We start from the raw sequence: 25,860 nt of genomic DNA on the forward strand, positions 1-25,860 counted from the left end.
GTAGATAGAGGTGTTATGTGTTTTTCTTTAACATACCAGAAAGCCGTTTTAACTATAATTTAAAACGTTCTGTAGTGCCCTCTAGTAACTTGTGGGTTTATCTATGTGTGGTGCTGGAAAGTGCCATCAAGTCATAGCAGACTTACAGCAACCCCATAGGGTTCTCAAGGCAAGAGGTGTTCGGTGGTGCTTTGCCATTGCCTGCCTCCTCGTGGGCTGAGAGAATTCTTAGAGAACTGTGACTGGCCCAAGGTCACCCAGCAGGCTTCACTTGGAGGAGTGGGGAATTGAACCCGATTCTCCCGATTAGATTCTACCGCTCTTAACCACTGCACCATTTTAGGGCTTCATAGACATGTGATCTTTACCATACATGTTGACGTGTCTGTTCTGGTTGCCCGTCCTTCCCCCACTCTTGCACCAGTGCTAGGGCTGCGTCTGAGCAAGTATTGATCATACCTCTTGTATTGTCAAAGGAACAAGTTAGGAAAGTGTATCTAGCACAAACAACACAATAATTTTATTACATTTTTCTAAATTCATGTGAATTACAAGTCACAGTAAGTCTAGCAGAATATAAATATAGATAGGACTATAAATCTGTGTCGGATTCAGTGAGACAAGTAAACTATTTGATATCTCTACACAGTGTCCTTTTCCAGTCCATAGTGTTAGACTGGGTTGCAGAGAGAAGCCATTAAAGTCTTGTAAACCCCAAAAGCCTGAAAAGACCTAAAGGGAAATATGAAATTTTGCTGAACTCCACTGAATGCTCTAGAAGAGCGATAGCTCATAGGCTATCACTCTTCATTTACCATCCCCATTCTGAATGAAGGTGGCTCCAGTAGTTACATCTTTTGATGCCAGTTGTACTATGAATAAACCCACCCACCCCAATTCGAGGATATGCCAAAGCTGGAGCCTGAGCCAAACCATGCTTCAATTGTATGAGTGGCCTCTGCCTGTTCTGGACCCCATTTCCATTGGCGATCCTTTCTCAAAAAAGCCCATAAAGGTTTTTCTCACCAAATCCTTCAATGTACTCCCAGGAGAAATTCAGCGTCCCCATGATTGCCCTGAAAGAATGGGCATCCATTGAGGTTGGCAATTTTCCATCCTTTGTGAATTTGAGGTACTTCCTTCTGTACCAGTTGAGGGTTATCCCAATTGATTTTAATTCCTGTTTCCTGAATAAGCTCGAAAATGCCCTAGTTGCATCACTTAATGACACTGTGAGAAGGGTGCACAATTAAATATATCAAAGTAAAGATGAAACACATTATTCCAAAAATGGAAAAAGACTAGGTTAGCTTGGCCATCAGTTAATTTAATCAATTCAGTCGACTTGCATAATTCAGCAAGCTCCCAAACCTTGTTTCTCCAAGAGGTGATGTTTAAGGATTTGGCTTTCTTCCAATTGTGTGCAAGCAGCAATTTTGTTGCTGTCAAAAGGGCAAAGACCATGCTTTTGTGTGCTACTACACTTTTGATTGTGCACTGAAAAGGATATGGGAAGCTAGTGCGAATGTACATCCCTATGCACAAAGTGTGCTTACACTTTTTCTTCCAATACTGAATTTCTGTTTGCAAAGATAATAGTCATATCTTGCCTTCAAAAGACAACAGGACCTGGTCTGTACGATCGCTCATTCGGTGGCTGTCTTCTCTTTCTGTAAAAAAAAAAAAAAAATCTGTGGTTTTTCCCTACTGCTTAATCCATAGTCATCTTTAAGTCAGGAAATGAAATCACCCAAAGGAATGTTCAGTGCTGAGAATATTCCAGGAAACCGTCCCCTTCTCCCTATCCTTGCAGCTGAAAGGAAGAGGAAGTGACTGTTTTTCATCCAGCAGCCAATGTACGTCAATAGAATATATTTTGTCAATAAGTGGAAATAATCAGTTCTTTGTCTTCTGAGGTGGGAGAATTCTTATCAGCGCCATTTCTACTAAATGTTATGTTCATAAATGGGAAGTTTTATGATACAGCAATTGCTGAAGGTGCTACTGGTGTCATTTAGAATCTCTGTTGTGGTGTTCCACGGAAACTAGCAAACTTGTACCCTAACATTGCAGTATTTGTCAACTCATAGATGCGTCACAGTTTAGAAACTAGTGTTCTCAGAATTGTAGTGACCAGAGCCAGGCATGGCTGCATAAGTAAAATTGTGCTGCCCTTCCCTTTTCCGTGTTGTAGTTTGTCACAAAATGATGTTTTCTCCCGTAAAACTCAGCACACTAATTGTTTCTTTGATTCCACACGAAATATTCTCCATAAGCTTTCATTATCACATCTGTCCATGCAATCAATTGACGGTGAGGTTTTAGTCACCCCTCCTCCAGCACTGATATGTTTTCAATTAATCTGGCAAGTAGCCTTCTCCCATTTAGGTTTCTTTATGTTTGCTGCTGGTAAACATTAACTTCTTTCTATTGGCAAAATAGAAGAGGAAATGAAACAGCCCTTCCTTCTTCGTGCCCTGTACGCATGTTCTAAGCTTTAGTAGTTACTAAACTGCTACTATTACCAAAGTAGTCTTTACTACTTCGTGAAAATGGCTAATTGTGACGAAATATTTCAGTTTTGGCAACTTCAGCAATCCTTTTGAGTTTATACATCTATCTAAAATTAGCACTCTTATTGCCATGTGGGTAAGCAGACACTCAAGGTGTATAACAGCAATATTATGCAATAGTACAAAGCTGCCAGGTAGTTTCATCTCTGAAGTTAAGCAGTATTGGGCTGGGTCATTAGGAGGTCTAGGAACTTCCTTAAAGGAACAGCAGGATGTGAAATGCTTGTCTATTTAGAAACATGTTATAGCGTTTCTCCAGAGACCTGCACAACGCAGCTACAAGTAAAAACACAAATCATTAAAGTACAATAAAACCAGTGTTAAAACACACCATAAAACATCCCTCAGGCTAGAAGTAGACCATAAAAACAGTTTTTAAAAGTTGGAACCTCTTAATTAAAAGCCTGGGTAAAGAGAAATGTTTTGGCCTGCCACCTAAGAGACAATAAAGTTAGGGTGTCGGGTGAAACTTGAGGGCATTCCAAAGGCAATGAGCCAGCACTGAAAAAGCTCTGCTCCGGTTGCTGGTTGCCATCCACCTCTCTTCTAAGGGTATGGGCACACTTTTAATACACTGTTTTTGGTTTTTAAGATTAAGCTTTTATGCTGACTAGTGAAATGGTATTTAATCATATTGTTTTTTCCTTACTGAATCTTTGTTATTTATTTATAGCCCACTTTTGTCACTGAGATTCAAGGTGGATTTCACAATGTAAAACAGTGAAATCAAAATAATTAGCAATCCAATAGGACTAGAGTTACAAAAGTTAATATCAGAGTTACAAAAATTAATATATGTCAAACGATGCAGAAAAGTGAAACTACAAAGTAGAAAAGAATGCAGTAAGAGCAGTATGCAAAATGCAGAATGCAGTAAGATGATACATACTATACATAGTGGCACAGACTACAATCCTGTTCCCTTTGTAAAAAAACCTTCCTGAACAAATCTGTTATACTATAGCCCTATTACCTTTTATAAAAATACCCTGTTGCACAAAGGTTAGATAATAATATCTGATAAACCATTTATAGTGGGTTTAATCCCTGGCAAAATTTCTGCTTTTGTTAGAGCTCTTGTGTAAGAAGAGGTGCAAGAAGATGACCAAGAGAGCTGCTTTCACTAAGTCAAACATTGTTACCCCGGTTGTGTTTCCTTACAAAAGGATATTGTGCAATTAATTTCTGCACTAGATGTTGCACAAAATCATGTGCAAGTGGAACTGTGTACATTGATTTATTTTTATGCTTGCAGGATCCAAGCCAAGGTTTTTTTTAAAAAATGATTGCTGAAACATTGCTGAGTTCCTCATGTGGGCTGTTCAATATCAATAGGACAGTCAGTTTTTTGTTAAAGTTTTAAAACACCTGTGTTATGCAGACTGACAGAGGTGGCAGAATTGGGCACAGGTTTAGAATAGATGGTTTCCTGTAAGCGCTGTTGTTGACAGCTGGCAGAAACTTGAACACATAAGCTACAAAGCCTTGTGTGAACCCCAGAGCCCTTTTCAGAACACTGTTCTTAGTCCATTTCAGATTGGGAATACATTAAGTGATACCAAAGAATAAGAGAGGAACATCATTGGGGGTGGAGGGGAAAAAAGAGATGCTATCCTGAATATGGTGCCAAGAACCCAGGCTGAGGAGACAACTTTCTTGGTATCTTAAAATCTACAACTGTAAGGAAAATTGATTGGGAATAAACTTTTCCTTTTTAAAATAGCCATAGTGGTTTATTCTTACCTCTTTCAGAAAAAGTCTTTTTAATTTTTTAAGATTATTTTGATAGTTATGCATAAAGAACCAGGCTTCGAGTGTACTTCAGGCTTGCCTCTGTATCATTCATAAGATGGGTATCTGATTTTTTTTTTAAAGTTGGTATTCCCCCATAACTGGTATAATGTAAAGCTCTCAAAGTGGGACCAAGCACAAACAATCAACCCTGTCAAACTAGAAACAAATAGAAATCTCCCAGTTCTTATATGAAAAGTTGGGTGATAAAATGATCTTTACCTGCTCTGGGTAAGAGTAAAATGCGGGGGGGGGGGGGGGAACTGAACATTTTGTGGTTGTAAAGTTCCCTTATAGGAACGCATCGCTCAGATTACTGTGTTCCTGATGGATGCCAATACTGTGACCTTTTCTGCACACTGGACTTTCTGCTGCTTTTCCCTGTGATGAAATCACAAGCTGCTGCTTCAAGTTGGCTGTGTCCCTTCCGCATAACAGCCTTTTCTATGCAGCTTATGTGTGGTGGAGTCGGAGCAGAGCTGCTTTATTTCTTCCGCTCTACACAAAAATAAAGAGGATTTTCCACGCTTTTCGTCAGCCGTGGACCTCCACCTTAAAACGTTGTGTTGTTGTTGCGCATGCACAATTGCATCACCAACACTGACAAAAATCTCACCAAATCTCACTTACATGTAGTGATGTGATTTGCCAGCTGGATTCCTGCCATGTGATGGGCAGTCTTAGGGTGCTTTTTAAATTTTAAATATGCAGCTTACTACCACCAGCCACCATTTTGGTCCCAGATCAGAGCATCATCGTACTACTTTGTGCAACTTTCCCTCTTTTTCTGAAAGCAAAGGACATGGAAGCCCATATAGTACTCCTCATGCACAGTGTGCTGCTGTCCATCGTAAACCTCATCCTGCTCTGCCTTAAATCATCTTTGAATGTTTGCTCAGTTTATTTGCACAGGCTTAGGAAAAGGAAAAGGCTCCGTTGTGCCTCGCTCTCTTCTGCAGTTGCCGAACATGTAACTGGCCTTTCCACTGTGCTGAGGGACTCCCGCCAGGACAGGCAAAGATGGCATACCCTTGCTGGCATGTGTTTTCCCCATCATCATTGGGTGAACCTGAGAAGCACCAACTGGTGGGAGAACTTCATTCTCAGCATGTGGAACAATGAGCAGTGGGTCTACAATTTCTGTGTGATCTGCCAAACCTTGTATCTGCCCTGAGAGGAAGGCTACTACAACAGAGAACCAAGATGCTTGCACTGATTTGTGTAGAGAAGCAATTCATGGCCATTTGGTATCTGGCGAATGTTAACTCCTACCATGAAGTTTGTGAGCAATTTGGTTTGGGACTCTCCCCAGCTGGAAGAAATCATCCTGGAGGTGTGTTTCGCCGTGGAGATCAAATCGCTGAAGAAGACTGTCTGCCTGGGCAACAAGTTCACAATGGTAAGCCATCTCAATTTTTTTTTTAAAGTCATTTTCTACTAGTGTTGCAACACAAATTTAACAACAAAATAACTTTGGTTGTAGCCACTGAACCAAAGGGACACAATTTTCCTGTTGCACTCCAGTGGAAAATTATGGATTGCATTTTAAAATGGAAGATGGAATCTTGCACAGTCGTTCATCGGTGGATCTTAAAAACAGGAAGGTTCATACCAGCACCGGCTTCCTCCAGAGGTCCATGAGAGGTTATGCCAGCTTCCCAGTTCCAAAGAGAGAACTATTCACCAATCCAATGCAATCACCCCCCAAAACTTTGAAGCATGGAGATGATTTGATAATGCCAATAGCTCTGTAGAGCATCATTTAGGAACTACCCTTGTGCAAAATGCTTGCTTCCAGAAGTCATTTTTTAAAAATACTAAGCTAAGGTGCCAAACTCCAGTGACTGCATCTATTGGTCTTCGTTAGAAAGTTGATTTCTCTTTTGGCCTTTAGTGTATAACCAAAGAACATCTTCTTAAGTGTGAAACTTTGTTGAAGTCAGTGGACATAACAATTTAAGCTTCTCTTCGTTCCTTAAAGGCCAGTTAGTGAATGTTTCATAGGACAGAGATAACAGTTTCCCGCAGGGATAGCCACCTGGCTGCCTATGGGACATTTGGAGTCCCAAGTCAATCTTTATCTGACACTGTTGCTTCTGCCAAATTACAGAGAGTATCCTTGCCAAACATAAAACAAAGCAAGGTAAACCGTTTGCTCAGTTTTGTTCATAAGGGAAAGAGAAACTTGTTCAACTAGTAAGATTTAGGGTGATTCTGTATTGCAATGTTACCTCTCTCTTTCTGATTATTAAAGTATTACGTTTATGTATGTGCAAATAATGATATTCCCTGTGCACACGTGCTCCGTAACGAAGATGACCTTTCTACTGAATAACACCATCGTTATTAAGAAACCTAGTAAATTTATCTCACAGACCACTGATGGGAGGATTAAAAGGCCCCTTGAGAACACAAGCCGGCCTTGGTTTTACAGCAGGGAGAAATGGCCAAAGCTTTTTATCAAGGTGGGCTCTGCATTCCTTTTGACCTGCACGGTGTCCACACGAGTGGTTGCTACCATAAGAACATAGCATAAGAAAGGCCATGCTGGATCAGACCAAGGTCCATCAAGTCCAGCAGTCTGTTCACACAGTGGCCAACCAGGTGCCTCTAGGAAGCCCACAAACCAGACGATTGCAGCAGCACCATCCTGCCTGTGTTCCACAGCACCTAATATAATAGGCATGTTCCTCTGATCCTGGAGAGAATAGGTATGCATCATGACTAGTATCTAGTGGGCAACGGCCCAGTTAAACTACCTGCCTTGTAGAGTGTAGCCTGCTTTGCACCATTTGCTCCTCCGCAGAGAAAATTGCTGGAAGAGGAGCAGAACGAGGCAAATTCAGCAGCTGACTCTTCTGTGACCTTCTCAACAGAGGGAGGGGGGGGAGAAAAAGAGCAGTGACCTAGGCGTTGCCAGCATCGCTGTCCCTTGCGACACCAGCCACAGAGGATCTATTTTTCCTGGGGAAGTTGCAAGCTGCAGCAGGAAGAGCCGTATATGCCTCATCTGTCTCTCAGCAGAACAACATCCATGGGACCTTTCCTTAGCTCCTGTGGGCATCTTCTCTGGATGTTCCTGGCCTTGGGCTGGTTAGGTTTGGGGATTCCCACTGTGAAAGCAGCTCGGCTCCGGGAGCATTACATAGCGGCGCAAGTCACCAGTTGGAGCTATGGATTCCCACCCAAGGGACAATCCAGGTAACAAAAACTTTGGGGCTTATGTAGTACCTGGATATATGAAGGAGAAGGAATGGCACAGGCTAGTAGGCTGACCAAGGACAATGGGAGTTTAGCATTAATTCCAATAGGAGAAGTGGAGTGTGTCTTTAAATCACGAGAATTTTGGCCATTTTCTGCTGATAGTCTCCTGAATATGTTGTGTAGTGGTTAAAAGCAGTGGTTTGGAGTGGTGGAGTCTGATCTGGAGAACCGGGTTTGATTCCCCACTCCTCCACATGCGTGGCGGAGGCTAATCTGGTGAACTGGATTTGTTTCCCCACTCTTACACACAAAGCCAGCTGGGTGACTGGGCTAGTCACACTCTCTCAGCCTCACCTACCTCACAAGGTGTCTGTTGTGGGGAGTGACTGTAAACCAGTTTGAGTCTCCCTGAAGTGGTAGAGAAAGTTGGCATATTAAAACCAATTCTTCTTCTTTCAGTGTCTATACACTTTTTCTTCTTTTTAGTATCGTTAAGGTAATTTATACTGTACTAGGAAGAGAGAACTCTATTATACATACAGGGAGGATTTTTTTGGAGGATGAATTGCATGTATGAGTCAGAGTGCCAGTGTGGTTAGAGTGTCAGACTAGGATGTGGAAGACCCAGGTTCAAATCCCCACTCTGCTGTGGAAGCTTGCTGAGTGACCTTGGGGCCAGTCACACACTCTCAGCCTAACCTAACCTCACAAGGTTGTTGTGAGGATAAAGTGGAAGAGGGGTGAACGATGTAAGCCACCTTGGGTCCCCGCCGGGGAGAAAGACAGGGTAGAAATGAAGTTTAATTAATTAAACAAACATTTCAACATGCAGCCCACCAGCTTCCAGTCAGGGCCCATGCAGGAGGAAATGGGTGCACTTTATTGGGGAGGAGCAGCCCGGGCTGTAACCTCATTACTTCATATGATTTGTTTATGGCGTTTCAGAAAAACAATGGAAATGTTCACATACACACACATGAAGCTGCCTGATACTGAATCAAACCATAAAGGTCCATCAAAGTCAGTATTGTCTACTCAGACCAACAGCAGCTCTCCAGGGTCTCAGGCAGGGGTCTTTCACATCGCCTCCTTGCCCAGTCCCTTTAACTGGAGATGCCGGGGAGTCATTTCATGACTCACGAGATTTTTTAAATCAGATAAGATTGCAATGGGTGTGTGTGGGGGTGTTTGTGAGGGTGTTTGTACCAGGCTTCCAAAAAATTATGCTTTGAGCCCTGAAAATGCACGGGAAAGCTACTGCAGACATGCTTTGGAGAAGATCACTGGATCAGGGAAGAAAAACGAGGGATTTCTCCTCCATGTAAATTCCAGCTGCTCCTAAACTTTCCATCTTGTGGAATCTGATCCCACAATTCATTGCCCAGGGAAGGTGGTAAATCAGGTTCACGTGCATAGTGCTTTTTGCATTCAACTGAGAGAGACTATACAATTACATGTTAGTTTTTATGTTACATTTGGCTTGAAGAAGAGTTGGTTTTTATACCCTGTTTTTCTCTACCGCAAGGAATCTTAAAGAGGCTTACAGTCACGATCTCTTCCTCTCCCCACAACAGGCACCTTGTGAGGCAGATGGTGCTGAGAGAGTTTGGAGAGAACTGTGACTAGCCCATTGATTCAGAGGGTCGCCATGAGTTGGAAGTGGGGAACAGAACCCGGTTCTCATGATTAGAGCCCCAGCAGGGACTGGCAGCAGGATGTCAGCTGCAAGTTCCCTGCAGGAGTGGATTTGGGACTGGATTTGGATTGGGACCATGGACAGGAGAAGGGGGTCTCCAGCCATCCCCTTCATACCAGTTTCCTGACCTGAAATACCTCAGAAAAGGAACTGCACATGCAAACATTCACTGCATGTGCAGCCCCCCAATGAGGCAAATAATACCCCCAGAATAATTTTGAGTCAGGAATGTGGCACAGGGGAAGGCTGCAGCCCTTCCGCCCCCCACCCCATGCTGTGGTCCCAATCCAAACTAGGCCCCTGCAATGTTTCAGGGTTGAGTTCCCATGATGATCTCACAGCTGCCACATGGCTGCAAGTCCCCATGGTGACCACCTGTTAAATGTAGCATGTAGGTTGGAACAGTGTTCTGTAGATGCACAGGAATGGGTTCTCCGGCCTACTACTGAGAATGACCCTCTATCGTCCCCTATGAATATCTATAATGGTCCAAAATTAATATCTTTATGAAAGGGGAAGATGAAATCTTGAATGTTGAATATTTTGGGCAACAGAATCAAGGATGCAATTGTGTACTGCTTTGTAGAGTGCGTATGATGTGGAGCATCAGCCACAGAGGTGTAACCCTCTCCTCCTCTATGAAGCCACTGGGCATGCAGTTGCTGTACCATTGCATTCCAATACAGATAAGTAATTTGTGGTAACCCGCTTTTCCTGAGGGAAGCCTATGCAGTGAGTGTCCAGAGAAAAACCAGAAGTGAGAAGCCCCTAGGTGACATGCAGTAGTGCCTCCAACTGATAGAAACTGCACGGCTCCTCCACACAACAGCGCCACATTGAACATTGAAATGGTCTGACGAGGTGGATTGTAAGAACACCTTTGGGAGTCTTTAGCCTTCTAATATCCAGACCTTGGCTCCTCCTCCAAGGTCTTGAGAATATCAGCTTTCATTTTAAAACACAGCAGGTTTCTAGCCCATATAGGTTCAGAATAAAACCTGGTAGTGTTGTGGTGGTTTCCTGTGCTCCTTGCTTTTGCTTCCATCCCTGACTGAATCCAACCAAGACCTAAAGTTAGAATGCAAAATGACAAATTCTAAAATATAGCCTTAAAAAATGCTACAAGATGTGCATCTGGAATAAAATACACAGATTAATTTTTGTAACTATGCCTAATTTGAACAATGTATTTATATCATAGACTTTTTGTACCTCCTTTTGTCCCTCCCATGTAAGTGACTTTATATGACAAAAAATCCTTTTTTTTTTCAGATTACCAAATTCAAGCCCTCTGTTCAACAAAATTGTCTACAGAGAGTATGAAGCAGGTTTCCAAAAAGAAAAACCAACAGATGCTCTGTCAGGTGAAGAGAACATTATTTTCAGAAGCTATTTTTTAAATCAGTGTAACCTGCCCATTGTTATGAACCCAAGTTAACAGTTTTAAACCAGTTTATTTATTTATTATATGTTCAGTCTGCTTTTCAGACAAAAATGCTCTCCCAAAGAATTACACAGAAAAATGGTCTATGTAAGAGTAGAATGTGGGTAGAAGCATGACTGACCAATTGTCCTACCGATTAGTTCTTTGCCTCAAGAGGTAAGTTTCAGCTTATTTGCATGTTGCCAAACTGACAGAGGAAGAAGCTTCCTTTTTTTGCTTTTATTTTCCCAGGGGTTTTGGCACACATGGCTTTCCTTAAAGTTACAGCCATCGGAATATGAATGGGGAAGAGTGGGCGCGTGTGCTTTGTAAAAAAACACCTCATCCCATTGAGATGAACACAGTGTACAGTTTAAAAAGTTAACCTTATGAAGAGATGCGAATGAGGAGTGTCGTACTTTTCACAACATGCCCATTTGATGCTCCAGCCTCATACAACACCGTTTCAGGGGCAAGAAAGGAACTGTAGAAACTCATGATTATGTTGCACATTCCTATTGCATCCCAGCCTTTCTTTCTTTATACTGTGATGGCCTGATATGACCAAAACAGCAAACAATTGTTTTAATGGTCACTTCTAACAAGGCATAAAAAGCTATAAAGATGCTTGCCACATGACTCGAGAGGATAGATCAATTAGAATAATAGAATCATAGAATCACAGAGTTGGAAGGGACCACCAGGGTCATCTAGTCCAACCCCCTGCACAATGCAGGAAACCCACGACCACCCCCCACACCCCCAGTGACCCCCACTCCATGTCCAGAAGATGGCCAAGATGCCCTCCCTCTCATCATCTGCCTAAGGTAATAGAAACAGCATTGCTGACAGATGGCCATCTAGCCTCTGCTTAAAAACCTCCAGGGAAGGAGTGCTTACCACCTCCCGAGGAAGGAACCGCTCTAACTGTTAGAAAATTCTTCCTAATGTCTAGACAGAAACTCTTTTGATTTAATTTCAACCCAATTGATAGATGTAACAGCACAAGCTATGTCAACTTTTCTTGGTTTTAAGTTACTACGGTGGAAAGGTAGTATCTCCTGATAGCCACACTACACCTCCAGAAGTGTGTGAGTCTCTTTGCCTCCTGTATTATAATCCCAACGACAATCAGGGGAGGCCAAATCTCCTTTGCCAGGAAGGGCCATTTTGTTATTGAAGCTTTCCCTTCTTTAAAAAAAAAAACACATTTCATTTTCGTAGGGCTGCTGGGGCCAACGCTACATGCTGAAGTGGGAGATACACTCATCGTTCATTTTAAGAACATGGCGAACAAACCACTGAGCATTCATCCACAAGGCATATCGTACAGCAAACAATTTGAGGGTAAGTGCTGTGAGATGTTCTGGTCCCTTTTCTGTATTGCAGATTGGAATGAAGTTTTTTTCTGCCCCTGTAATTCCAGTGTAATACCTATTTATCGTACTTTGGTCATATTATGAGAAGACAAGAGTCACTAGAAAAGACAATAATGCTTGGAAAAGTCAAAGGTAAAGGTCCCCTGTGCAAGCACCGGGTCTTTCCTGACCCATGGGGTGACGTCACATCCCGACATTTCCTAGGCAGATGCTTGTTTACGGGGTGGTTTGCCACTGCCTTCCCCAATCATCTTCCCTTTACCCCCAGCAGCAAGCTGGGTACTCATTTTACCAACCTCGGAAGGATGGAAGGCTGAGTCAACCTTGAGCCGGCTACCTGAAACCGGCTTCCGTCGGGATCGAACTCAGGTTGTGAGCAGAACTTGGACTGCAGTACTGCAGCTTACCACTCTGCGCCACGGGGCTCCTTCAGGAAAAGTCAAAGGCAGCAGGAAAAGATGGATTGACTTCATAAAGGAAACCGTGGCCCTCAGTTTGCAAGACCTGTGCAGGGACGTTGATTCATAGGGTCGCCATGAGTCGGAAGCAACTTGACGGCATTTAACACACACACACAAACCTATTTATGTCACGTTGAGAACATTTGCACAGATAATATAAGAGAGCCTATGCTTGTCATGTGAGAAAATAAGAAGTAACACGTGAATAGTGCTGCCTTTAAAAATATTCATAGGGACCTCAAGTCTTCCCAACCAAGAACAGATTCTGGACCAACAACACGCGAGACATATTAGGGGACCACTTGTGATATATAGATGTATGTCCTGAAAAAACTTCTCATAGAGAGTTTAGTTTTTCGAGGTACTGAGAGATTCTATGGTGCTACATACTTCAAGAAGGATTTGTTTCCTTCCGAAGTATGGGCCTTGAGACCTAAATGAGTCACATCACCCTTTTGGTATGGTATGGGTTTGTATTTGTGGTGAAAGTTGAATTTGGTCCACTCAAGCACAGCTCAAAGATCACCACACAGTATTCAACCACATTTCATAACCTGTACTCACACCATGCTAGTGCTCAGATTAGGGCTGTCGATTCAGTTCTGCCCGAACTGAAAATCAACCGAATTTTCCTCGATTCGGCGCTTTTCTGTTCGGACGGATCCAAACTCCAAAATGGAAGAAATCCGGGAGGCCGAACTCTTCATGTTCGGTGAGTTCGGCGAGTAAATTCGGTGAATTCGGTGGTTCGGCGGAGACGCATGCGCAGGAGCTGATCCGCCCGTTGGCAATCTGGTTTCTCCCGCGGCCAATGGTAGCCCAGCAGATTCTTCTCATGGCCAATCAGAGCATTGATTTGAAGTTTTGAACTGGCCAAGAGAAAGTTTAAAACGCCCGCCCATCCCTCCCTTCCCCACTGTCTTCCATTTTGGTGGCGAGAGATCCAGCGATTCCAGCCAGCAGAATTGGTGCGGTTGAGAGATCCACCCGAGTTCATCAGTTGGAACTGGTTTGAGGGTGTTTTGTGGTGTTTGTGTTGTGCGGGTGGTTGCTTTGCTTGGGGTTCCACGGTCCGGCCTAGCCTCCCCCCCCCAGGTTGGCTTGAGAAGGGCTAGCGGACTCCGTGCGGAGGTGCGAGGAGGACCCTCTCGCCGCCGGGGCTCCCGCGTTCCCATCCCACCCCCCACCCCCCGGTGCTTGGGTGCCACTTGAGTTCATCCAGCGCTTTTGGCTTTCGGTTGTCTTGTGGTGTTTGTGTTGTGCGGGTGGTTGCTTTGCTTGGGGTTCAACGGTCCGGCCTAGCCTCCTCCCCCCTCCAGGTTGGCTTGAGAAGGGCGAGCGGTCTCCGTGCGGAGGTGCGAGGAGGACCCTCTCGCCGCCGGGGCTCCCGCGTTCCCATCCCACCCCCCGGTGCTTGGGTGCCACTTGAGTTCATCCAGCGCTTTTGGCTTTCGGTTGTCTTGTGGTGTTTGTGTTGTGCGGGTGGTTGCTTTGCTTGGGGTTCAACGGTCCGGCCTAGCCTCCCCCCCCCTCCAGGTTGGCTTGAGAAGGGCGAGCGGTCTCCGTGCGGAGGTGCGAGGAGGACCCTCTCGCCGCCGGGGCTCCCGCGTTCCCATTCCACCCCCTACCCCCCCGGTGCTTGGGTGCCACTTGAGTTCATCCAGCGCTTTTGGCTTTTGGTTGTCTTGTGGTCTTTGAGTTGTGCGGGTGGTTGCTTTGCTTGGGGTTCCACGGTCCGGCCTAGCCTCCCCCCCCAGGTTGGCTTGAGAAGGGCGAGCGGTCTCCGTGCGGAGGTGCGAGGAGGACCCTCTCGCCGCCGGGGCTCCCGCGTTCCCATCCCACCCCCCACCCCCCGGGGCTTGGGTGCCACTTGAGTTCATCCAGCGCTTTTGGCTTTTGGTTGTCTTGTGGTGTTTGTGTTGTGCGGGTGGTTGCTTTGCTTGGGGTTCCACGGTCCGGCCTAGCCTCCCCCACCCCCAGGTTGGCTTGAGAAGGGCGAGCGGTCTCCGTGCGGAGGTGCGAGGAGGACCCTCTCGCCGCCGGGGCTCCCGCGTTCCCATCCCACCCCCCACCCCTCGGTGCTTGGGTGCCACTTGAGTTCATCCAGCGCTTTTGGCTTTTGGTTGTCTTGTGGTCTTTGAGTTGTGCGGGTGGTTGCTTTGCTTAGGGTTCCACGGTCCGGCCTAGCCTCCGATGGGCAATTGGGGGAGGGCTTCCGGGATCCATATCTCGCCTCCCTAGGACCCCATCGTCACCAAAATTGGCGGTCCTTTCAATAAGGGTCACAAGAAGCAATGATGAAAGTTTTGAACGTCCAGCTCTAAACCCCCCCCCCCGCAGCCGCGGGAGACCAAGAGTGATTGTTTAAAATTTAAATGGCAATATTCGGCCGAATATTTTGCCGAACTTTAATTTCTCGCCGAATTTAACGGATCCGAATCGGGGGAGTTCGGACTTCGGCGTGCACCGAATCCAGACGGGCCGAATTCGGCCGAATCCGAACTATACCGAATTTTTTTATTTTCAACAGCCCTAGCTCAGATAACCGTGTCTGCATGGGCTCAGCACTCATCAGAAGCCTTGTGAGCATCCCACATCCTGACAAGCTGGTGAATCAGCCAGATTCATACCTTGGTATAATGAGAGGACAAAATGCTTTCATTCAAAGCCCTGGCCTCCACCCTTCCACACAGTTCTATGAAATCTGCAACAGCAGGTCCTTCAGCTGAAAAGAAAGTTACTCGGGCTCCTTAAAAACACACATACAACCAACCATTCAAAGACACACCCCTCTCAATTCCCAGCCTGATTAGGCCTCCGCTACAGGCTGCACACATGCATACAACAGTGCCCCAGTGGTCAATTTTCAGAAGCAAAGGAGCATGATTGGCACTACCAAATTGCTGCATTGTTCTGCCACCAACAGCCCTGTCTGTCTTGGCCCAACTGAACCTATGCGCAGTGGCATAGGAGGAAGTAGGTACATGCATCCTTCAGCTTCTCATACTGCGATGTGTGAAACCATGCATGGGGATGAGAATTCAACAACTGCACTCTTTAGTGTGATATATGTGGCTCAAGCATGCAAAAACCAATGCTGCTGACTTTTGTTCAAAGAATTCTGAGGGTTCCCCCCTCCCCTCAGATGACAATCCTACAGTAAGATAAGTGCTGCAAGTATAATGGTAGGGAAGAAAGGCAGTAAGAAAATCATCTGGGAAACCACAGCGGCCTCCTGATGCCTCTGAACTTTGGATCTGATCTGGGACTGTTTACGTACCCAGTGAACGTCTGTCAGTTTGCTTGCTTTGCTCGTGTGCTGTTTACTTAGTGTTTGACTGGAACTGTGTTTGAAAAACCTGTTGCCTTTGTTGAGTACCCGTTGCTAGTAATACAAGAAGGTCTATGAATAATATATAGATCTCCCCATGGACCTTAACAGCAGGAAAAGGGGAATGAAGAACAGATGGTGGATCCAGCTCCCTTGATTTACAATGGAGAGTTCCTATTTTCAGGCAGCTGTCCCTGACAAACCACTATCCCCATTTATGAACACATGAAACTACCTTATACTGAATCAGAGCCTTGGTCCATCAAAGTCAGCGTTGTCTACTCAGACTGGCAGCAGCTCTCCAGGGTCTCTGGTAGAGGTCTTTCACATCACCTACTACTTCATCCTTTTTAAACTGGAGAGGCAGGGGACTGAACTAGGAACCTTATGCATGCCAAGCAGATGCTCTACTGCTGAGCCACGGCCCCTCCCCTCCTCTTGGGGAGGTTTTTAAATATGTCAGCATACATACACGTGCACTACAGCAAACTACCTAAAGGAGAGATATTATTCCGTGTTGGCGAACCTATGGCACGCGTGCCGACACTGGCACGCGTAGCCCTCTCTGCCGGCACGCGCCCGGTCGCCTCCACTCAGCCCCCGGGGAAGCAGCCTTCCTTCCCCTTCCCTTCCCGGGCTGGAGGCGAGGGGTCGAGGCGCGGCTTTGCCTGGCCCCGCGCCACGGGCGGTCCACAGCGACTACGGATTGGGGGCGGGGACAGCGGGCGAGCCGGCAGCAGTCGCCCTCAGGGCCCGCCTGCCCGCCCGCCCGCTGCAAAAGGCCCCTGAAGGCCGGGCCGCCACCTGCGGCGCCTCCCCCTCTCGGCCAAAAGGAGCCGCCGCCGCCCTGGTTCTGCCCAGCGCGCAACCCAGCCGAGGGCCTGTGAAGCGGAGCCGGGGAGCGGGAGCGGCCCGTGCGGTGGGGGGGGGGCGTGCTGCGGTGGCGGCCGGCGGGACTTGCGCCCAAGCAGCCCCCGGAGCCTCTGGGAGGAGGAGTAAGAAGGCTCCTGGCCCAGACTGGGCTCCGCTGCAGCTGCCAGAGAAGCGCAGCGCAGCACGGCCCTTTCTGAAGCCGCAGCGTGCAGGAACGCTGCGGCCCCTTTAAACCCCCTCTCGCCATCGGCAAGAGGAGGCGGGAGGCGGGAGGGAGGAAGACGCTTCCCCCAAGCCGGGAAGGCGAAGCGTCCCTGCACGCCGCGCGGCACAGGGGTTGAAACCTCTCTCGGCCGCCGCAGAGGGAGGGAGGGGAGGGGGGGGAAGAAGAGGAAAAAGCCAATCGCTCCCTCCCGGGGCCGGAGCATCCACGTGGGAGCCGATCAGGTGGAGGACTTTTGTGGACTTGGGGGTGGGGGGGGGAGAGGTGGGAAAGCTGAAGCCCGGTCGCAGGGAGCCGGCTGTGTGTGTGTGTGTGTGAAGGCTTTTCTCTCTTTTCTTCCTTTTTCAGTCACTCTCCTATTCTTTCTCTCCTCTTTCCCCTTCTCTTTCCCCTTCTCTTTCCCCTTCTCTTTCTCTTTCTCCTTCCCCTTCTCTTTCTCTTTCCCCTTCCCCTTCTCTTTCTCTTTCTCTTTCCCCTTCTCTTTCTCTTTCCCCTTCCCCTTCTCTTTCCCCTTCCCCTTCTCTTTCTCTTTCCCCTTCTCTTTCTCTTTCCCCTTCCCCTTCTCTTTCTTTCCCCTTCCCCTTCTCTTTCTCTTTCTTTCCCCTTCTCTTTCTCTTTCCCCTTCCCCTTCTCTTTCTCTTTCCTCTTTCTCTTTCTCTTTCCCCTTCTCTTTCTCTTTCCCCTTCTCTTTCTCTTTCCCCTTCCCCTTCTCTTTCTCTTTCCCCTTCTCTTTCTCTTTCCCCTTCTCTTTCTCTTTCCCCTTCCCCTTCTCTTTCTCTTTCCCCTTCCCCTTCTCTTTCTCTTTCCCCTTCTCTTTCTCTTTCCCCTTCCCCTTCTCTTTCTCTTTCTCTTTCCCCTTCTCTTTCTCTTTCCCCTTCCCCTTCTCTTTCCCCTTCCCCTTCTCTTTCTCTTTCCCCTTCTCTTTCTCTTTCCCCTTCCCCTTCTCTTTCTTTCCCCTTCCCCTTCTCTTTCTCTTTCTTTCCCCTTCTCTTTCTCTTTCCCCTTCCCCTTCTCTTTCTCTTTCCTCTTTCTCTTTCTCTTTCCCCTTCTCTTTCTCTTTCCCCTTCTCTTTCTCTTTCCCCTTCCCCTTCTCTTTCTCTTTCCCCTTCTCTTTCTCTTTCCCCTTCTCTTTCTCTTTCCCCTTCCCCTTCTCTTTCTCTTTCCCCTTCCCCTTCTCTTTCTCTTTCCCCCTTCTCTTTCTCTTTCCCCTTCTCTTTCTCTTTCCCCTTCCCCTTCTCTTTCTCTTTCCCCTTCTCTTTCTCTTTCCCCTTCCCCTTCTCTTTCTCTTTCCCCTTCCCCTTCTCTTTCTCTTTCTTTCCCCTTCTCTTTCTCTTTCCCCTTCTCTTTCTCTTTCCCCTTCTCTTTCTCCTTCCCCTTCCCCTTCTCTTTCTCTTTCCCCTTCTCTCTCTCCCTCCCTTTCCCTCTCCCTCCCTCCCCCCTCTCCCTCCCTCTCTCTCCTTTCCATGCTTCCTTTCTGCCTTCTTTCTGTCCTTCATTCTTTCCTTCCTTCCTTCTTTCTGTCCTTCCTTCCTTCCTTCTATCTGTCCTCCTTTCCGTCCTTCTTTCCTTCCTTCTTTCCGTCCTTCTTTCCTTCCTTCTTTCTGTCCTTCATTCCTTCCTTCTTTCTGTCCTTCATTCCTTCCTTCTTTCTGTCCTTTCTTCCCTTCCTTCCTCCTTTCCTTCTTTCTGTCCTTCATTCCTTCCTTCCTTCTTTCTGTCCTTCATTCCTTCCTTCTTTCTGTCCTTCATTCTTTCCTTCCTTCCTTCTTTCCTTGCTTCTTTCCTTCCTTCCTTCTTCCCTTTCTTTCCTTCTTTCTGTCCTTCCTTCCTTCCTTCTTTCCTTCTTTCCTTCCTTCCTTCCTTCTTTCCTTCCTTGCAGATCCACCGCAGGCTGCAAGCTGCGCCCCCCTGGCACCTTGGTTGCCTGGGCCCACCGCTGGCTGCCTTCCCACCTGGGAGGAGGGGGAAGACCTGGGGGAGCTGAGACACCCTCCAAGCCTTCTCTGCATAGCCTCCCCTAAGGTTGCCAACCTCCAGGTGGTGGCTGGAGATCTCCTGCTATTACAATTGATCTCCAGCCAATAGAGATCAGTTCCCCTGGAGAAAATGGCCACTTTGGCCATTGGGCTCTATGGCTGTGCAGTCTTCCTCCCCAAACCCCGCCCTCCTCAGGCTTCACCCCCAAAACCTCCCGCCAGTGGTGAAGAGGACCTGTCAACCCTAGCTTCCCCCCACACACACACCAGGAGATCTACGCCCGGTATGGCCCCCGAACGATGTTATAAATATGCAAATGGCCCTTGGCAGAAAAAAGGTTCCCCACCCCTGTTCTAAACTAAAACCTCACTATTCAGGTTAAATTGCCGCATTGGCACTCGGCGATAAATAAGTGGGTTTTGGGTTGCAGTTTGGGCACTCGGTCTCTAAAAGGTTCGCCATCACTGATCTACTGCATACAGGAGCACACGGTTTTCTTCTGGAAGGTGTTGGAAGCCTGGGAATAAGCAGCTGCATCTCTCAAGGCTGTTTGGAAATAGGTGCTGATGGGTTGCTGTGTTAGTTTGTCTGTAGCAGTAGAAAAGATTAACAAAATTTCTGGCAGGGTATAAGCTTCCGTGAGTCACAGCTCACTTCTTCAGATACCTTCAGATACGTATCTGAAGAAGTGAGCTGTGACTCACAAAAGCTCATAACCTGCCAGACATTTTGGTAGTCTTTAAGGTGCTACTGGACTCTTGCTCTTTTCTCCTGAAAATAGCTGGATATTCCATATCCCCAATCTCATCAACTGTCAGGGTTAGACAAGTTAGATCAGCTTGAGCACCCATATTTGAGGTAATGAGTGTGATTTAGAGAAATATAGAATGGGGCTTTCCTATCTCCAGTTGTGACCCTCCAAATCTGCTGCTGAGGGGCTAGGGGACATGCCCAAGTGGTATAGGACAGCTAGAGAAAGAAAGCCACTAAAATAATAGATTAATTCCTGTCTGTCCATGAGGAGGTATCCAATCTTGTGAACCTAAAGTCTCCCTCAAGCTCTTATACAACCTCAGGTTATCTGTAAAATTAAAAGTGGATATACTTAAGCTGGTTTCACTATAAAGCAGAAGTGCAGGAAGTATGTATTCCCTTCCTACCCCAGATTTGTTAGTTTATTGCTGGGCATCATGTTATTTTCATGAGTATATCCCCCTCGCAGGGCTACAGTTCACTGCACAGAAAACCAAGTGTCAGGACAGTGGTTGATCCAAACTGCTGTGTCAAGCCTCCTGCCTCACAATATCTGAGTCTCCTCCCAAACACCATTGTCATACTGTTCGATTTTACTGTTCGTGTTTGAAATTAGATCAGTTCTGCTCCAGTAAAAACTAGAATGAGATTGAATGCCATTGAGGTGCACAGATGCTCTTCCACATCGCATTCAGCGAAGGAACTGCATCAGGGATCTTGTCAGCATGGCAGTAGAGGAAAAAGACCATCTGAAAAGGTTCACAGCTTTTCTTCGTTTGTACAGCAATAGCAAATATATTAATAGGCCTATTTTGGAATAGTACTGTATGCACATACACCTCTCAGCAACAACAAGAAGAAGAATGCAGCTGTGTAAGAGAGCTGAATAAACTGACTTGTTCTCTTTTTACTTTTTTCTCTGAGGAGAAAGCAAATTCATGCCTGCAGACTATGCTGTGTGAATAGTTCCAGGATCAGCCTGTGGGCACGTAGAGGTGTTTGTATGCATGCTCATTATTTATGATACATAGTAAAAGTTAGATATCCTCTTTCTTATAAAGACCTTATAAGGTCATTTGTATATGGCGTCTTAATTAGTATGGCAGATATTTACTGTTCTCTGTCTCCTCTGACTTAAGGTGCCTCATATTCTGACAAAACGTCATCTATAGAGACACTGGATGATGCTGTGCCTTCAGGTCAGACATATAAGTATGTGTGGGTGATCACTCCAGAGATCGGGCCTAGAAAGGCTGACCCAGCCTGTCTCACCTATACCTACTACTCCCATAAAAACATGGTACAGGACTTTAATTCTGGCCTTATCGGTGCCTTGCTGATATGTAAAAAAGGTAATCACATACTTTTTAAATCATGAGGTGTTAATAATTGAGGCATGTCTGTATCTATATTTCCTGCATTTGTGTATCTAAATAAATAATTTTAATATTAAAATATTTGGTCCACCTTTCTGCTGAAAAACAGCATTCATGATGGTTCATAAATACATGAGAATCATTGAAAACAATCACAATAAAATAAACTTGTCAGAAAAATAAGCCTAACAATAACAAAATTTCAGGCTGTTTCCCCAGTATTTGGGGTTGGGAGAAGGGTTGCCAGCTCCGGATTGGGAAAAACCTGGAGATTTTGGGGGTGGAGCCTGAGGTGGGCGGGTTTTGGGGAGGGAAAGGACTTCAATGGGGCATAAGTGCCATACAGTCTACCTTCCAAGGCTGCCATTTTCTCCGGGTTATCTGATCTCTGTCACCTGGAGATCAGTTGTAATAGCAGATCTCCAACCACCACCTGGAGGTTGGCAGCTCTAGTTGGGAGCCATGGTTTCTATACTGGGAGGTGTGTCTTGAGCCCCTCCCAGGTGAGTAACTTTTGCAAATTAGGCATGCAATAAATGGTTTGTTAACTTAAAAAAAACGACTCAATTGAAGCACAATAAATGCAAGAAATACAATCAATGGAGTCACTGAGTTTTCAAACAACTGCAGTCAGACTAGGCTGACTTTGCACTAGGGCAGTGGTATACAACTCTGTTTTTTTAAACCATGTCAGTTTGCTGTAAGTTAAGTACTGAAACCAGGGAATCTTCTGAAACAGTCCAATTTAGCATCATAGTTGAAAGTAAACATGTCTGGATATTTCTGGCAATCTCATAGGAATGCTACATATGCAATTCTGAGCTCCTTGCAGGGAGGCAGGAAAGAAACTTTAATAAAAAAGCAATTTAAAAGCAAGCCCTTCCTAAAGCTTTTGCTTGTGAGGAAGAGGCTGGGCTGCGAAAACCTGAATTATGTTACCCTGGGTAGGAACATACTAGAGTTTTCATTGTCTGTACGTATATGATTTTTTTAAAGTTTCTTTTTGATCTGGGATACCCTCCCCCCCCTTTCTTCTAGGAAGCTTATATGAAAATGGAACACAGAAATTGTTTGACCGGGAATATGTGCTGATGTTTGCTGTGTTCGATGAAAGCAAAAGCTGGCAAAAAGTTACTTCTCTCATGTACACGATTAACGGTTATGCTAACGGAACTCTGCCAGGTACTGCATGAACTTGTCCGACAGATTACGGAAAGCCGAGATACAATTGGTATGGTTGATTTGTATCTTTACTTTCCAGTCTCTGCTATCATCTGGGAAAAAGAGGGATTCAAACGTTTCCATGACTTCCAGGGGTTTTGTGGGGTTCATGATGCTCTTCATAGAGATGAAACACAAGCATGTGCACTGCACATTGAAACAGAACCAGAGAAAGCAAAAACTGCACTTCTTTTGCAGCTTTCCTATAGCGTTTAAACTATGTGCAGGTACTACCATATACAGGATTGGGATTTATGCACTCCACTACAAGCCACACTATGTGGATTAGTAGTGATGGTGCATCTAAAATATGATCCTATGAATGGTGTTTCATGGGCAGAGAGCCAATGTAAATAGCAATTTGAAGTGGAGGGATTGTGCCCTGATAATCATGTAAATAGGGCATACCTTAATATAGTACAGCTTGATATTAACTCCAGAACGCTGTATGGCTTGGATCCAGACAAAATTTTCAGCTAACTGAAGATGAAGTGTAATTTTTACCAATTACACCTTCCTGCTAAAGAACCCTGATTTGCCGCTCAGGCTTGAGGGTCTCCTGTCTCCCAGAAGCAGCATTTCCGGGTGGGAGGGAGGGAGGGAGGCAGACAAGCAGAAAGCGCCTAATGTCTGTGGAAAATTTAGTCCAGATCCAACCCTATTGCTGTAACCCATTTCACAATATGCCTGTAATGGGTAACTTCTATGTAACTTCTATGAGGAGTTTGGAAAACTCCATTAAGGCTACAATCCTATGCAAAATTATCTCAGAATAACCAAATAGAACAAAGCTGGACTTCTTTCTGACTGAACTTGCAGAGGATTGCACTATAGGAGACTCAGGTCTTCCTGTCCTCCTCCCTTCCCTTTATAAAAGATGGATAAAGCTTCTTGCCATTCATCTCACAGTGATGAACAATTCACATAACCTGGTATGTATGAAATGAGGCTTGAGGGTATGTTCTAGTCATCCAGAGCCAGTTCACAGAATCAATAATGTGTTGAGATAGTCATGGAAGTTTTCACTGTGAATTCAGTTTGCAACTTAGCTTGCATTAGCAATGCTAATGCAAAGCTGCTAAATATAAAGCATCAGGGAATAAGAATTGTCTGGCCAGAAATTCTTTTTCCACAGATGCCATCCTCTGGAAGCAGATAAAGCAAAGCATGAAGGAAATAGTAATTTGGTGTTATTGTCTCCAGCATTTAGTAATCTAAAGAATTCTTTCTGTAAATACAAAGGATCCATTTAGCTGTCACGGCTAATAGCGACTCATACACCGCTGATCAATGAAACAGACATTCTCCTTGCTTCATTTGACTGTAATCACTGTATTCGGGGCGGTTAAATGGTACCACCCTAAATATCAGTGGAGCCAACTACGTGATGAAGCGAAACCAAACAGTTTCACCACTTGCAATACTCTGCCCTGATCTCGGCAGGCTGTAATCTCTGCACGCCACTTTGGTTATGTGAATTGGTCCTGTCTAGAGCTGAAAAACATGTTTGCTGGTTACTGTTCTTTGTGAGCCAGGTCTCCCTCCTCAGATTGGTGTCCTTGGCAAGTACCAAAGTGTATGCATTGCAGGTCACCTACTGCAGAAGACAAATAAAAGGATATTTTCCAATATCCTGTCATTCATTAAATAATCACAAAGCAATCGTGCTGTACAAGCAAGTATAGCAAAAAAAAAAAAAACAGCATTTGGCCACAAGCGTGTAAAAAATCACAAAAGGTGCTGAATGCTAAACATATATTGTAACACGACAATACATATTATACATATAACAATCTAACTATCCACCAATGATGCCTATACAATTCCACAATTATACATTAAAATACAAGGACTGGAACATTACAAAAATGCAGTGTTGAAACATGCAATCCAATACAATGTGCCGGTGGATCATAAAACTCAATAGCTGCGACTGGCTGCATTTAAAATTGGACGTCAAGGAGCGTTGTCTCTTTAAATCTTGCAAGCCGCGGTGGCGAGAGAAAAAGTGCATCACATCCCTTCACAGGACTACAGAAAATAACACCGGCACGTTGCATTGGATTGCATGTTTCAACACTGCGTTTTTGTAATGTTCCAGTCCTTGTATTTTAATGTATAATTGTGGAATTGTATAGGCATCATTGGTGGATAGTTAGATTGTTATATGTATAATTTGTATTGTCTTGTTACAATATATATTTAGCATTCAGCACCTTTTGTGGTTTTTTACACGCTTGTGGCCAAGTGCTGTTTTTTTTGCTATTCATTGAATAATGGCTTTTTATGCACAGGTTGTTTCCATTGCAATCACCCCCCCCCCCGACTACTTTGGGGCTTTGTTTTCATTTTGCACATCTTTCCCAATCTTTAGAAATCTCTTCCTCTCCGTATTTTCCCCGCATTTTCTGGCTGCTGTTTCTGGTGGCATCCAGAAAACACGGGGAGAGAGCAAGGTGACTTCTAAAGGTCGGAAAAGATGTGCAAAATGAAAATGAAGCCCCGAAATTGTCTGGGGGTGATTGCCATGGAAAAATCTGTGAATAAAAGGCCAGAGCCTTCCCACACTGCAAATGCTAGAAGGGAATAGGGTGGCCAGGTCCCTTTTTGCAACCGGCGGAAGGTTTCTGGAGCAAAGCCTGAGGAAGGTGGGGTTTAGGAAGGGAGGGACTTCAATGCTATAGAGTCCAATTGCCCAAATGGCCATTTTCTCCAGGTGAACTGATCTCTATCGGCTGGAGATCAGTTGTAATAGCAGATCTCCTGCTACTACATGGAGGTTGGCAACCCTAGAAGGGAATCATATTGTGACTGACTGTTTTTAAGACAATTCAGCTGTTTTCTCTCTCTCCTGGTCTCTTTATTTCAGACATAGAGGTGTGTGCTTACGATCGCATTAGCTGGCATTTGATAGGGATGAGTTCTGCACCAGAGATCTTCTCCATCCATTTCAATGGTCAAACCCTGGAGCAAAACCACTACAAAGTGTCGACTGTCAACCTTGTTGGAGGGGCCTCATCAACAGCAAACATGTCTGTGAGCCACACAGGAAGGTGGCTGATATCTTCGGTTGTCCAAAAACATCTGCAAGGCAAGGGGATCTTTATTAAGCAGGCAGTTGTGAAATTGACCAGAGGCTCGTTGTTGCTATTGTTTTGAATGGAGGGCATACAGAACTTTTGGTTTCATCTAGGTTGTAGAAGCTTCTAGGGAGAACAGCAGTTTGTCTGCAAACCAACATATTCAAAGCCATAAAGAAAGGCTGATGACTGTTTAAGTTAGTGTTGCACCAGAAAACTTTCTATTGTATTGCGATCTCTGTCCAGCCAAAGAACCGGGGGTGGGGGGAGGGGGGAGTCCAAAGCAACCCTGAGTTGTACAGCAACAGCTCATGTACAAAGGGAACTGAAAATATACATTTGCTTCTAATCTAGAAGTGCTTGCTTTACCTCACTTAATAAGCATGATTAGCAAACAAGACAGTATATATAGTTCATTAAGGCCATTTATGCAGGGTTAATTTTGATGCTCGCTCAAAGCTCTTTTTTTAAATCATAGAATCATAGAGTTGGTAGGGAC

At 45.3% G+C, this 25,860-nt stretch overlaps 1 protein-coding gene across 1 annotated transcript in view; it reads left to right on the forward strand.

Moving 5' to 3' along the window:
• Positions 1-7,437: 7,437 nt before the first annotated feature.
• The window catches only part of F5 (coagulation factor V), a 49,711-nt gene continuing 31,288 nt past the window's right edge, over positions 7,438-25,860 (forward strand). Inside the window, exons 1-6 of the mRNA XM_056858464.1 lie at positions 7,438-7,565; positions 10,537-10,628; positions 11,912-12,034; positions 20,824-21,036; positions 22,099-22,242; positions 25,151-25,372. Coding sequence (XP_056714442.1) covers positions 7,438-7,565; positions 10,537-10,628; positions 11,912-12,034; positions 20,824-21,036; positions 22,099-22,242; positions 25,151-25,372 — 922 coding nt within the window. The remainder of the gene's footprint in view (positions 7,566-10,536; positions 10,629-11,911; positions 12,035-20,823; positions 21,037-22,098; positions 22,243-25,150; positions 25,373-25,860) is intronic.

Source organism: Euleptes europaea, chromosome 12 (genome assembly GCF_029931775.1).
Source record: "Euleptes europaea isolate rEulEur1 chromosome 12, rEulEur1.hap1, whole genome shotgun sequence".
Lineage (NCBI taxonomy): Eukaryota > Metazoa > Chordata > Lepidosauria > Squamata > Sphaerodactylidae > Euleptes > Euleptes europaea.